The sequence below is a fragment of the Pundamilia nyererei genome, unplaced genomic scaffold (assembly GCF_000239375.1).
Source record: "Pundamilia nyererei isolate P.nyererei 1_Seehausen unplaced genomic scaffold, PunNye1.0 scaffold00213, whole genome shotgun sequence".
Classification (NCBI taxonomy): Eukaryota; Metazoa; Chordata; class Actinopteri; order Cichliformes; family Cichlidae; genus Pundamilia; species Pundamilia nyererei.
Window position 1 is genome coordinate 682,412 of NW_005187614.1, and position 14,737 is coordinate 697,148.

Here is a 14,737-nt window from a genome sequence, read left to right on the forward strand (position 1 = left end):
TGGAGGAAAGTCTTCTCACTGTGAGCAAACTGACTGAGCGTGCTCTCCTGAGAGGCCGGGTGAACTGATGTGCAAGAAAGTCAGCTTTTTCTTACTGCTGTGCAACAGTTTTAATTACTTGACTATTTGTTTTTCTTCTTGTCTTTATGCATCACTCCTAATAAATTGTATAATTACAGATTTACATTTTTCCCCCTTTAGGTGATTGGGAGAGTAAGTGTAATGAGTTCCAGAAAATGCTGATAGTGCGTGCTATGCGTCCCGACCGTGTCTCTTTCTGCATTACCTCCTTCATCATTAAACACCTCGGCTCTCGCTTTGTGGAACCACCTGTACTCGACATGAAATCAGTGAGTTTCAGGTCTTTTTAAACTAATTCCTGATATTTTTCCAAGTATCATGATTAAAGGTTTGGATTCTTGTTAATATAATCTTTCTAGTTGCAATTGAATTTTTGCTTGAAGTGTCAAAATCTCCAAAAATCTCATTGCAGAGTTATTGTTAGGTGTCAAGTAAGTTGCCTTTTTTTTAAAATCATCTCACTCTCTTCCAGCTTTTTTGATGAATGTGCCATCTTTGTCTTCTCCCTAGGTTGTGGAGGAATCAACTAGCTGTACTCCTCTGATCTTTGTTCTGTCTCCCGGGGTGGACCCTACAGGCGCTCTGCTGCAGCTAGCTGAGGCTTCTGGGATGAGCAACCACTTCCAGGCTCTGTCTCTGGGCCAGGGACAGGCTCCCATTGCCAAGAGCATGATAGAGGAGGGCATTAAGAACGGTGCTAGACCAGTTGCTATGTTTGTTTGTTTGTTTTTTAACAATCACCGTGTCTGATTACTCAAATAGGAATCTACACGTAGAACTAAACTGAACTGACTCTTTCAGGTCATTGGGTGTTCCTGGCCAACTGTCACCTGTCTCTGTCATGGATGCCTGAGCTGGACAAGCTGATTAAGCAGCTACAGCTGCAGAAGCCCCACCCAGACTTCAGGCTCTGGCTCAGTTCTTCACCACACCCTGATTTTCCCATTACCATCCTTCAGGCTGGCATCAAGATGACCACTGAACCACCGAAGGTACACACTCACAGACACAGCTTTGTGTCACTACAGTCATACAATATATACATTCTTGTAGGTGTGAGTTTTACTTGTCACTACATACACGCTACACGTAACTGAAACTATAAACTCTAAACTCTTAACACTTCCCGTTCTCATTCTCAGGGTGTTAAAGCCAACATGAAGCGTCTTTACCAGCTGGTGACAGAAGCTCAATTCAACAGCTGCAATAAACCCGCGTTCTACAGGAAGCTCCTCTTCTCCCTCTGCTTTTTCCACAGCATCCTTCTGGAAAGGAAGAAGTTTCTACAGATGGGCTGGAACATTGTGTATGGCTTTAATGATTCTGACTTTGAGGTGAGAGATTCATTTGATACAGGAAAAAAACTGTGACAGCTATTGGAAAGGACAGAAAAACAAATGTTTAGTGCAGTGATAATGTTTGTGTTTACATCTGCTGATTGATGTAGGGAAGATCACATGGTTTTGTATGTAAAGAAAAAGATTGATTGATTAGGATAAATGTATGTGCTGTCTTTATTAAAGCCATTTAGAGTAATTAATAATAAGTATGCAGGTAGTTGATTTTATTTTCCTAACAACACAATGCTCTCCTGTGTCAGAGAACAATAATGTAGTAAACAAAAGTACAACAAAATGCAAATCACAAGAACTTAGTTCAGGTGTGTGAGACTGATTCATTAACATTTCTTTTTTCTTTCTGCTCCAGAGAGTTTTGCACTTGTCCTTGATGTGTTGTGTCAGATTTCAAACCCAGTCTGTTAAGCTCTTTGTCTTAATACTTCCCAGGTGAGTGAGAAACTGCTCAGTCTGTACCTGAATGATTATGAGGAGATTCCCTGGGATGCACTCAAGTACCTCATTGCTGGGGTCAACTATGGAGGTCACGTCACCGATGACTGGGACAGACGTCTTCTGACCACATACATCAATGACTACTTCTGTGACGCTGTCATAAACCAGCCATTCTTCAAGTAAGATATTATTCAGTGTGCTAATGCAAGTATACTAGTAACTGCTTCAAACCAGTGCACTGTGCTAATAATTTAAATATGTTTTGGTAAACAAAAGCACTTTTGCAGAAGTACCGATGCCTAAACATTTCCCATATTTGATGCAAACTGTTGCTTCAAACTGAGACTTTCTGAAGCACCTTTTTGCTCACAGAGTGCTAGCACCACCAAGAGGACAGCAAGGTCATCACTTCTTAAGAAAAGCAGATACACCGAGTGCTGTCAAGATCTCTTACTCTGTTTATTTACTGGCTTCACAAATCGTGTGTTTCTATCATTTCTACCCAAAGACTCAGATTTCCCCTTAGATAAATATCAAGTGAAATCTTTGAGGCTTAGAATACAAACCTTCAGTGCTCCATTCACGCAGGAGTAGTTGTAGAACGATTGTTTGCTAATGTGTTGAGGCAATCTGAAGCACAGGAAATTACTACCACTTCATGTTGCTGCTCCCAACAGAACACTTAATCTTATCATATGTATTATGATGATGTTGTCTTTTTTTGCACTGTTATTATGCTGATGGGCATTTTATATAATATATATATAATTATTAACCCCTTTTTCTCTGTCAGGTTATCAACTTTAACCAACTATTACATCCCCCGTGACGGTTCCCAGGCTTTATACAAGGAATATATCGACAGGATGCCATCCACAGAGCATCCAGAACTATTTGGCCAGCACTCTAATGCTGACATTGCAAGCCAGATCGCTGAGACTAAGACAGTGTTTGACACCCTGCTCTCCCTGCAGCCCCAGGTTACCAGCAAGACTGCTGCTGGGGGTAGTAGAGAAGATAAGGTGAGGGTGAAACAAGTTGGGAGGAGAGAACAGGGATGAAACTACAAAATGTAATAATGTGCATATTGAATAAAGTTGTTTTGTTTTTGTTTTGTTTTTTAACGCTGGGCTTAACAGTTAATCAGTGTACTGGGCCGTATAGCCTGAATGGCATCATCTCTCTTTAAAAGTATGTGTAGTAGAACGTGGGAAATGTAATGTTCTTTTTTCCAGTTAATGGTTAGTAATTGCTTGAAAAATGCTGTCTGCGTGACTCCAGACAGCCATATTTGACAGATTTCTTCCCAGCAATGCTTAGACATCCACATAGTTACATAACACTGGCTAACAGTCATCAGTGTAATAAGATACAGATCTGGGAATCTGTGCTTTATGGCTTATGCTTCACCCTGAAGTTTAAGAAAAGGACTCAGAAGGTTTGTATTCTGTAAAACTGAAACTGTGTGTTATTAGGACATTATACTGTTTGTTTGGGTTTTGTTGTTTTTAATAAATTAAATTTAAAAAAAAACTGTGTTCTGTTAGTTATTAGCAGAGTGCTGTTGTGGTGCAAGATCAAGATCAGAGCATTTATCACAACTTTAAATTGCTTCTAACACAAGTCCCACATGCTGGTCCCACTTAGCTGCTGCTTTTGAATGTTGATGGATCTGATTATATCTAATCACCCGTGCATGGATTTGCTTTCAGATATAGCTCTGTTTATTATTTCTGCTTTGTTTAAAGTCAAGTTAAAGGCACATTATCTCTTAGGATCCTTCTTGGAGGTATTGGCAGTTTGTCTCTGTGCTTTAAATGCTGTAGTTTTATAGTAGTGTGAACAGTCTAATTGGTAAAATCTCATTATCACCACTTTTATATTGGTTCTCCTGGAGTGTGTATTTTACTATTGGGAATGAACCTGTTATATCTGTTTTATTTGTGTTTCTAGGTATTAGAGCTGTTGACAGATGTTCGTGTAAAGATCCCAAAATACATTGAATGCGAGGGCACGAGAACCCTCTTGTTGGACAACCCTTCACCTCTTAATGTGGTCTTGCTGCAAGAGATCCAGAGATACAACTCACTGCTGAGCACCATTAAGTATGAACTCTGTGTGTGTGTGTGTGTGTGTGTGTGTGTGTGTGTCTGTTTTATTGTACCTTGATGTGTAAATCTACAGTTTCAAATGAGTTAAATGTAGGTGTCATATGCCATCAGGTAGAAAAACAAATCTGAGGCTAAAATTGTGCAGTTTCACAGCTGAATAATTGCACTTTATTTTCACTGAATAATTCAGACCCTGCTAACAAAAGTGCTTTCTCTCACGTGTTTGATTTTTTTGATTTTCACTCCTTCCAATTAGCCTCTGTACCAGTTTGAAGACAATAACAGAAATTAAAAAAGCAGAAATTCATATTTATTTTTGGCTGGGTCAGCTATTCATATTTTTTTAAGTTATAAAACAATGCTATTTATTTCTATTTTTAACTTAATGTTGTGGCTCAGGAGCTAAAGCGTACTAATCCTGAATTCCTGATGCATGCATCAGTGTGAGTCAGTCTATGTGGAACAGTTAAGCAGTGGGAAGTAGTAAAACACATAGAATGAAGTGCAATATAAATGTGGTTGAGTACAAAAGTGCTGTATAGGTATCAGTCCATTTACCAGTGTTGTTAAAGACAAATCAATAACAGAAAGTTGTGCACTTGATAGAATAAGTTAAGTATAACATGGTGTGGTCTTGTCGCAGAGCGCTAATAATCCTAGATGTGTTTTAGGCAGTGCTGGGGCCGTTATTCCAAAAAAAGCCATGTATTACACATTACTCGTTACTTGTCTTATAAGTAACATAAAGTACATTACATGATTACTCACCAGAAAAAGTAATTAATTACGTTACTCATTACATTGCTTTGTCATAATGAGACGATGTGTTTCAGATCAGTTTACAGAATAATTACCAGTTAACAAAATAAACCTTAGATGACAGTTACATGTACCCGCACAAATCCTAATGAGGACTCAGGGGCATCTTTCTTTTAGTGTTTGCATATAAACACGAAGCCAACAACACAAAGCAAAGTTGAAAACCAGCCAAAGACAACTTAAAGTGATTCTACTGTAGACAGATAGAAATGGATGCTACAACGCTGCAAGCCTGACTTCTTATCACTCCTTTTGTTACCTGCTAAAGTTCAGGCTCTGCGTGCTGAGTTGGGTTCAGCATGCGCTCAGCTTTAACATCAGTCTAGGTTCTTGGCTAGCTTTGTGTTAGCATGCTGTCACTGCAGCTTTCCCAGCTGAAGCTGCGTTAGTATTACAGCACGGTTGTTTCTGTCCTAGACGCAGTTTGGATTTCACCATCCTGCTCTTGTGCTTATGTGCAAGAAGAAGAGTAATTTCAAAAGGCTCAATGCTAGTTACTGCTAAACACCTATCAATCAAATGTTTTACACATTTTGTCACAGTTGACACAGTTTTACTGTAACTGTGTATGTTTGTGTTTTAGATCATCTCTGGTGGAACTGGAGAAAGGGATCAAAGGCTTAGTAGTGATGTCACCCAGCTTGGAGGAGATCTTCAACTGTATCCATGATGCCCGTGTACCATCGCTGTGGGAGAAGGTGCAAACACACACGTGCACACAGTTTATTACAGCTACCAGTGCAGGATAGTTATGATCCTTTACTGATCCTTCTTGGGTCAGTCTCCTTATGCAGATGTATTCTTCTGTATATGTCTCTGCTAGCTCAACAAGAACACTAGATTATCAAATGCACTTTTCTTCAACTGTGGGTCCGTTTTTTGGGGGTTGTAGAAATGCAAAGACCTGTTATGAGATTAGACTTCTAGGCTAGAAGTTCATTGAGGTTACAAAAACATTAACCCAAATATGCTCCACTGTGCATTCACTGGTTATCTTTTCTCAGCTGCATGAGGCCGCTTCTCACTGTTTAAAAATAAATCGATGCACTCACACGTCCTATGTGTGAAGCACACGTTCTAAGTCATGACAGATGTGAAACTGCATGTGGTACTTTCTGATTATCTTACTTCATAAAGTTGACAGACAGACTACAACGAGGATGGACTGCTAAGATCAATAGTGCTGAGAAAGCTACTTATTGGAAAATTGGGCGCACATGAAAAGCCAAAGAAGATTTTGCTGAATCAGAACTGAAGTAAAACTGAAAAGGAGTAACAGGATGCGTGATTAAAGGCATACTGTGAAGAGAAATGTAACTTTTCTTTGGTTTGGCCGTGCTGTACTGTATAATCAAGCACTGACCAAGCATTTCTGAATAAGGGTCGCAGATAATATTTCAATACTGACAGAGCGCTGTGTTTATTTTTCCATTACATATTCTGATTTAATCTGCATTTTAAGCCTTCCTCTCCCTGAGATAGTTACCACAGATTCCTTTGGTGTGTTGCTGCTTGACAGAGGCCCTTCAGATGTCTGCTCTGCACTCATATCACATATTGATCCCTGTGATTGTGATCCGATCAGCACGGATCTAATCTGCTTTGAGCCACTGAAACAGCTGCATGCCTGTCTCTGTGCTCACTCACTGGTCTGTTATTAAATGTGTATTTATCCATCACCCTGCCTGGCTACGCAGACATACATTTATTGTTCTGGTCTGTCCACACCACACACACACACACACACACACACACACACACAGTGTGGCTCTGGCTGTATTCCAGCTGTGATTCTGTCCAAATGCTCCATTCTGGCTTCATTATCACTGGACTCTTTACAGTGGGGAGAGAACACAGGGTGCTGTCAGCCCAGGTCAAGAGGCTGGAAAGGCTTCTGACTACAAGGGAGTGTCGGTGTGTGTGTTTAGAGTGTGTTTGTGTGTGTCCACTGACAAGGGTCAGTAAGGGCAGTTCATGTTTATATCCAAGTGTCTGACTTAGAGCTGTGGATGAAAAGCATGTATGCATGCATGTATGTGTTTTTACTCATGGGTGTATTTGTGAGAGGCTGTTAGTCAGGTGGAGCATACCTCGGGCTTCAGCAGCCAAACAAAGCCAGTGTCTGTGAACTAATCGTAGTGTAATAAGCAAAGTAAACCTTCCAAGGCCTGCTCCACTTTCCTAAAAAGACCCTGAGCTCATTGTGCTCTAGCCAGGAGCTTAATACAGCTCAATATACCGTATGTGTCTGTGCGAGTGTGTGTATCTATTTCCTTTTATAGGAGTATTGGATAGCTATTAGAGTTGCTGCCTCCAGCTGAGCGCCTCTGTTCTGCTGATCACTTGTAAACCTGACGACTCTCCTTATATTTCTTCCCATTCCTGGCTTTTTATTCATCTCTTGGTCTTTTCACTTCAGTTGTGGCTTACTCTTTTTCCTCCTGCTCTCATTTTGTGCACTAGTTCAGTCATTGTCCACCTCCATTCTTCATCGTCTGTATCTCATTCCTGTTTATATGTTGGAAGTATTACCTCCATTCTGCTCTCTTTCTTTCTCGTCACGCTTCATCTGATCCAGGCAGCAACTACAGCCCCTCAAAGAGTGTCCTGCTTATTTATCCCTCCGTCCCTCCATCCCTCTCTTCTCCGCCCCTCCTTGGCATAGCAGCCTGTCATTAGTTCTGAGCTCTCAGACTCATGGCTTTAATTTTGGCCTGCCTGCCTCTCTGTCTCCGGCCATTTTGTATCTGGTTTCCTCACAAGCCTTTGCCTGTATTTGTGTGCGTATGTGCGACGACCATATAATGAATGTGTGTGCGCCTAAGAGACATCTTAAATTAATCATTAAATTGTATATTGTCAATAAAGGCTTGGTGGCTTTCCAGACATGAAGCCTACATTTTGAAAGCATTTAGCTCGTCTGTGAACGTGAGGGCCAACGGGAAACATATATCAATAAGATTGATGCTTATCAGTGTTGCTAAGATGGTATTGTACAGTGAAATTATTACACCCATCTTCAACCTAGGCATCTGTTTGGTCTTTTTACTCTATGACAGCCCTTCTTGGCAGATATGGCGGCTTTAACGTCAGTGACAATGCTGAAAGGTTTAATAGCTAGTTCCTCTGAAATGGAGAATTACTAAGTCATGCTGATATTTATTGTTTTGGAAAGTTACTCGGCACGAGCCATTTTCCAGCTAGATCTTTTTACTGTTACAGCTAACACACGTGTTTTGATTATTTTCACTCTCTGAAATTATAGAGAACTGTGACGGAGTCTGTCACACTAACCCATTGTTGTAATTGTTGCTTTTGAATAAAAGGTTTTTAAATCAGTGAGTAGACTGACAGAAAAAGTGGTTCGCGAGCATTTATTCTTTGGATCTGAGGCATTAATTTATACGTGACACGCCTTTCATTATACAGATATTTTTGTTTGTAAAGCTGTGTTTGGTATTTCACATTGTGTTTGATGTTACTGCAGATAAGATGACTGATAAGCTACTGAAAAAAACAGATATGAGGGGATATGACTAATAGTGATATGACTAATGCAGGAACAGTTCGTCTGTTCTGCTTTTCCTTATTTTCTGTCGTATATAAAATTGTGGATGCTCACATTAAACAAAATCATAGTTTCAAATATTAAGGCCATGATGTCTTTAAAATGATTCCTTCAAAGATGGTGACCAGGTTTGGTTGCACTTGAGGTTTGATTGCAGAAAAATGGATATAGCTCTTTTTATTGTTATTGTTATAGTTTATTTTTTGTAGTTTAATCATTAATCAACAAATTGATTGGTTTTTGTTGATTGGTTACAGTATGATGAAATCAACGCCCCTGAGTTATACTAATTGTTAGAATCATCGAAGCGCAGGTGGGGTTTGTGGCAGAAATCGTCCACTCCAGCTTGGTAATCAACCAAAGGCCTTGTGCAGAGTTTACATTCATTTGAAAGCCTGACTTGTCCACCCTAGCTGGAAAACTGGAAAACCAGTTGTTATCTATCGTCCGCCTTACTCAGACTTTCTGAATTCTCAGACTTTTTATGTGATTTAGAGCTCAGCTCAGATAAAATAATTATTGTGGGTGAGTAACTTTAACACCCATGTAGACTCTGAAAACCCTCTTTTGTCTAATGATTTCCCAATAACGTTACAATAATCGACTACACAGCAGTGGCAAATGGATTTCATCACAGTAGATGTCTTTCTGAAAGCGCTGTAACTAAGTTTAAGTATATAATTCATCCATTGTTATCTTCCTCAACGCCTTGTGCCAAGACGGTGCAGAGCAGCTTAACACTACTGATGTTGATCATCTTGTTAATATCTCTACTTCTTCACTGTGTACAACTCTAGATAATGTAGCTCCTCTAAGTACGTGACTCACTGGTATAACTCTCAAATGTGTACCTTAAAGCAGATAACTCTTAAGCTGAAGAGGAAATGGTGTCTCTCTCTAATTTAGAAAATCATTATTTAGCCTGGAAAGCCAATTTAATGCTCTATTAAAAAGAGCTCTCTGTAAAGCTAGAACATCTTACTACTCGTCACCGATTGAAGAAAATAAGAACAATCCCAGGTTTCTCTTCAGCTCTGTAGCCAGGCTGACAAGAAGTCAGAGCTCTGTTGAGCCAACAATTCCTTCAACATTAACTAGTAATAGCTTCATGAATTTCTTCACAAATAAAATTTGAATTAATTAATTAATGAATGCTTCAATCTTAAATATGATCAACCTATCTCTAATAATCGGCTATGTACCACAGGCCTTGCCAAGCTATGCCAAGCTGGCTGTAGTTAAACCTTTACTCAAAAAGCATCTCTAGACCCAGCAGTCTTGGCTAATTATAGGCTAATCTCCAAACTTTCCTTTCATATCAAAAATCCTTGAAAGAGTAGTTGTCAAACAGCTAACAGATCATCTGCAGAGGAATGGTTTCAGGAAGAGTTTCAGTCAGGTTTCAGAGCTCATCACAGCACAGAAACAGCTTTAGTGAAGGTTACAAATGATCTTCTTATGGCCTCTGACAGTGGACTCATCTCTGTGCCTGTCCTGCTAGACCTCAGTGCAGCATTCGATACTGTCGACCATAATATCCTATTAGAGCGATTAGAACATGCTGTAGGTATTACAGGTACTGCACTGCAGTGGTTTGTATCATATCTATCTAATAGACTCCAGTTTGTTCATGTAAATGGAGAGTCCTCTTCACACACTGAGGTTAATTATAGAGTTCCTCAGGGTTCAGTGCTAGGACCAATTCTGTTTACACTATACATGCTTCTCTTGGGCAGTATCATTAGAAGACATAGCATAAATTTTCACTGCTATGCAGATGACACCCAGCTCTATCTGTCCATGAAGCCAGATAACACACACCAATTAGTTAAACTGCAGGAATGTCTTAAAGACATAAAGACCTGGATGACCTCAAATTTTCTGTTTCTAAATGCAAATTAAACTGAGGTTATTGTACTTGGCCCTGAAAATCTTAGAAACACAATGTCTAGCCAGATGCTTACCGTGGATGGCATTAGCTTGGCCTCCAGTAACGCTGTGGGTTGGAGTTAAATCTCGGATTTAGTGGCTGCAACTACTTGTAGTCAGTCGCCAAATGCAAAGAAATCAAAATCAAACCAATCACCATGCAACCACTAATTCCTACTTCTGAGGAGGTGGCGCTCCTGTTCCATAATAGAGCCGTTTCAGGCATACAGCTCTAGCTGTGAACACAGGAGGCCCACCCACCCGTGGCTTTGTGAGGGGCAGCCAGTCTAAAGGAGGATGAACCGAGGGGCTGCAGTGTAAGAGAAACAGTGATTATTTAGAATTGTGAATCATGCAAAGTGAGTCCCGGTGAGTTTAATAAGAAATATGTGGAGTTGGAAATGAGAACAGGTCATTGTTACTTACTTTTTATGTATTCGATAATAAAACCAATTCTCACAATCACTTTTATGCTTTGGTCAGTTATTTTTAGATCCCAGCGAGTCTTTATGTATTATCAAATCAGTCAAAGCAAGTAAAGGTTTTCCTGTTGAGATTTGAAGATGCCAGCATGCTGAGACATCCTTGTACATTTCCTCTCAATTCTCACTCACCAGTTCAGTTTCGTGTGCTAATGAGACCTACAGGCCATCAGTGCTCAGTGTGACTGCACTGAACAGAACTTGTTCCTGTTTTGAGTAGCTGCCAACAGCTGGAAGCATGAAATGGTTGTAGATTTTCCACGTCTCACTCATCGTCTCTCACACCCACCCTCTCCTCTAGGCATACCCCTCACTGAAACCCCTGGCAGCGTGGACCAGGGATCTTTGCCAGCGAGTCGATCAGTTTGCACGCTGGGCACAGACGACCCAGCCCCCCAACTTGTTCTGGCTGTCCGGTTTCACCTTTCCCAACGGTTTCCTCACTGCTGTTCTGCAGTCATCAGCTCGACAACGCAACGTGAGCATTCACACAACCACATGCGCACAGGAGACGGTTATGTAATCCCACTCACTTTGTGATTGATGGCCATATATTTTTGAGTGTCTCAGCTTGTTTTAACAGACGGTTTTGTGAGCTGAACCCAGTGAATCGTGATTCCAAAACTGAAGATTAAACAGCGAAGATTAAATTTCACACCACATAAAATACACATAATATAGACACCCTACTTTGCTTGCTGCGCAGTGTTTATTTGATGAAAACTACTCTATTGTGTGTCCCTGCAGATATCAGTAGACATGCTGTCCTGGGAGTTTATAGTGTCCACTGTAGATGACAGCAAGCTCCTTTACCCACCAAAGGTGAGACACATTGTATTTCTTAAAATTGTATAGAAAATGACACTAATCTGCCGCCGGGCTACTTTTTCTGATCCATTAGCTTTCAGCTGTCATTACAGCTTTACATCACATCTTTCATCTTCACTCAGACACTGGCTGTGTTTTTCCCAGAACAGTCTATTTTCATTCAAAGCAGCATCTCTATTTTCATCCCTCAAATACACTCACGTTTAGATGTTTGGGTTTTTTTATAGATCATGTAAAATGTTTTGATTGGTCATATTTTCTTACATTGTAATTATTTAATTTCTATCCCTGATCTCTTTTCTCTCTCTCTTTGATTTTTCAGTGCCAGTCTGCACTTCTATCATTTCTTAACTTGATGTTTTCCCTCATTTTTTTTTTTAGCTTTGACTCTTTTTCCTTCTGTCCAAATGATTTTTTTTCTCCGGTTTCTCCCCCGCCTCCCCTTTCTGTTCTCCTCCTTCACACCCTCCTTTTTCCTGTCCTCTCTGTACCACTCTTGTGTTCCCATGTTCTCTCTCTCATGACCTACTGCTTCCCATTCACCTCCTTTCTGAGCCACCCTTGTTTTATTCTTATTCTTCTTTCTCTGCCTCTACTCTAGCTTCTCCGTAACCCCCGCCACCCAAACACCACCACCTCTTGCCATCCATCTTTCTTTCTGCAGCTCTCCTCTTCCCTCTTCTTTCCTCTCCTCATTTCATTATCTAATTCCTTGGCAGAGCTGTTAGTCATGTTTTCTTTAATGCAAGAAGTCACCTCCAAGCGAGTGTTTATATCACTCCCCCTCCCCATTACCTATTTATAATCCATGTTCTTTCCACGTTTTCCTGCTCATGGCCTTCCATACCTGTCTCTTTGGCCCCTCCAGGACGGAGTCTTCGTCAGAGGTTTGTATTTAGAGGGAGCGGGTTGGGACAAGAACAACTCCTGTTTGGTGGAAGCTAAACCCATGCAGATGGTCTGTCCTATACCCACCATCCACTTCAAACCAGTGGAAAACCGCAAGAAGATGGCCAAGAGTGAGTGAAATTCCTCACTTCGTTTCACAAACTTTTTTTTATGTTCCACTTTATTTATTTTCATGTGGTTTTTTGTCACCTGTGTTATTATGTTCATCCATAAATCGCTTAGTTTGGGTTCTTGTTTTTGTTCTCTGTCCCGCTTTGTGGTTTCACTGACTCAGTTGTGTGTCTCTGTGTGAAGGTACGTACCTGTGTCCGTGTTACTACTACCCGGTGCGTGCTGGTGGGGCAGGCCGAGCGTCTTTTGTTGTGGGCGTTGAACTTAAATCTGGAGCTGTGACTCCAGAGCACTGGATCAAGAGAGGAACTGCTCTTCTCATGAGCCTGGACAACTGAAGGCTTTAACAATCACGCACACACTGACTGTAAAACGTTGTTTCTGTGCAAGGTTCAGGTATTCATTGTGTAGTAGTTCTTATTTAATTTTTTTATCATCTGTTTTTGTGGCTGAAATGATTTCAAACGTGAGTTCTACAGTAAAGTGAATTCTATATAAAGTAGGATTTTACACCTGAGCTCGACTCGTTCTTTGACTCTTTGAAGCAGGTCAGACACATTTCTGGAAGCTCTCCTTCTCTTATTTCTTTTTTTTACCTTTGTCTTCTCTCTGCTCTTAAAATGACCGACTGTGCACTCCTCTCCACAGACCTCCATCAGTCTTTCCATGCTGACCCCCTCTTACCCTGCTGAAACACACACATTAACACACCACCGTCTACATACACATGCACAGGAAATCTCCGACTGTGAGGTATCGGCGCTTACTGGAAACCTACTTCTTGTAACATCTGGATCAAGTGACTGTTGGGTCACGTAAGCGTTTGACTGTGTGCTCAGTGGATTCCTTGGTAACATGATGAGCTATTACATCTATTTTATGCGTTTTTAAAAAGTAGACAGGTCTGGTCTGTAAGTGCATGAGCAGAATAGCATGATTGGAAGGAATAGTGGCTGTTTGGATTCAGCTATATATCCAAATTAGCAAAAATTTTTTGCTAATTTTGACCCCCCAGCCATAAAAGGCTAATGGGCTATTGTTACCCCGCCATGGCCAGAGTGGCTATCCTCCACCTGAAGCTCAAAGTGACCTGATGACCCCACGTTTGGAAGGTCTTACTGTACAGTATGTTTATCACAATATAGAGGCTGTGAAACACCAGACACCACGACAATGTGGCCCTGCTGAAGCAGTCTTGAATAAAGTAATGGTTCAGAGTTTGTTCTGAACATTGTGCAGGTCCGATCCTCCTTTGTCTTTTCTGCTAAAGGAGGTTTGAACAGTTATTAAGTGGAAGATTTGACCCCATTCCTCCACATACCCCGCAAATTTATTTTAATGGTTAGTGCAGATTAGAATGGTTTGTGTTATTGGCTTAAGCGGGCTGTGTATATGTGAATGTAGTACTAAATGCTTCACATATTTTCCACTGCATATTTCCAGTGTTTATGAGGAGGTCATAATATATTCCTTCTCGGCTTTTTCACACTTAGTGCTCTAACAGTCATGAAAATATGAACCAATTGCGTTCGTTTTACAACCTTTAAACCAAAATAATGTTGATAGAAATGTGCAAGAAATTAAATTTGTCTTGTTTTTGCATGCACGTATGCAGAAACGTGTCCACGGTGTAAAAAATAAAAAGCAAGAAAACAATGCAGTTACTCAAGGTGAGGCAGAGGACATTTTTATGCTAATATGCATGTCTCCCGAGCTTGGAAAAAAAAAAGGGGAAGAGAGGGGGGCCAGTGGGTGAAGGAGAAATGAACCCATTCAAACAAATGAATTCTAATGAAGCTTCACAGACAAGACGTTTGGAGTCAGTCAGCGCTGTGAGAGGGAGAGAGAGGGAGAAGCCCCGGACTTCCCCACTGGAAAAGGACTCGGCCCAAACTCCTGAAAGGGAGGGCGAGAAAAACAAGAGAAGGGACCCTGGAGAAAGTAAGCTGGGAGGAAGAATGATTCCAGTAATGAGAGAGGGGGAACCAGTGAGGGGGCGGGGGGAAGCTGAGTTCAAGGTTGTATTCAGAATTAAGGACTGTCCCCCTCAAAGACCAACACAGACTTCCTCGAGGTTTAGGAGCCTCTTTATCAGACCTAGGTCTG

The 14,737-nt window shown here is 40.8% G+C and overlaps 1 protein-coding gene across 1 annotated transcript in view; it reads left to right on the top strand.

Annotated features, from left to right (window-relative positions):
- The window catches only part of dnah2 (dynein, axonemal, heavy chain 2), a 60,339-nt gene extending 47,191 nt beyond the window's left edge, over window positions 1-13,148 (top strand). The window contains exons 78-89 of the mRNA XM_013914648.1: window positions 202-350; window positions 592-775; window positions 883-1,073; window positions 1,224-1,415; window positions 1,869-2,053; window positions 2,668-2,896; window positions 3,828-3,979; window positions 5,388-5,502; window positions 11,085-11,261; window positions 11,531-11,605; window positions 12,480-12,630; window positions 12,815-13,148. Of these exons, the coding sequence (XP_013770102.1) occupies window positions 202-350; window positions 592-775; window positions 883-1,073; window positions 1,224-1,415; window positions 1,869-2,053; window positions 2,668-2,896; window positions 3,828-3,979; window positions 5,388-5,502; window positions 11,085-11,261; window positions 11,531-11,605; window positions 12,480-12,630; window positions 12,815-12,969 (1,955 nt within the window). The 3' untranslated portion in view covers window positions 12,970-13,148. The remainder of the gene's footprint in view (window positions 1-201; window positions 351-591; window positions 776-882; window positions 1,074-1,223; window positions 1,416-1,868; window positions 2,054-2,667; window positions 2,897-3,827; window positions 3,980-5,387; window positions 5,503-11,084; window positions 11,262-11,530; window positions 11,606-12,479; window positions 12,631-12,814) is intronic.
- Window positions 13,149-14,737: the final 1,589 nt, after the last annotated feature.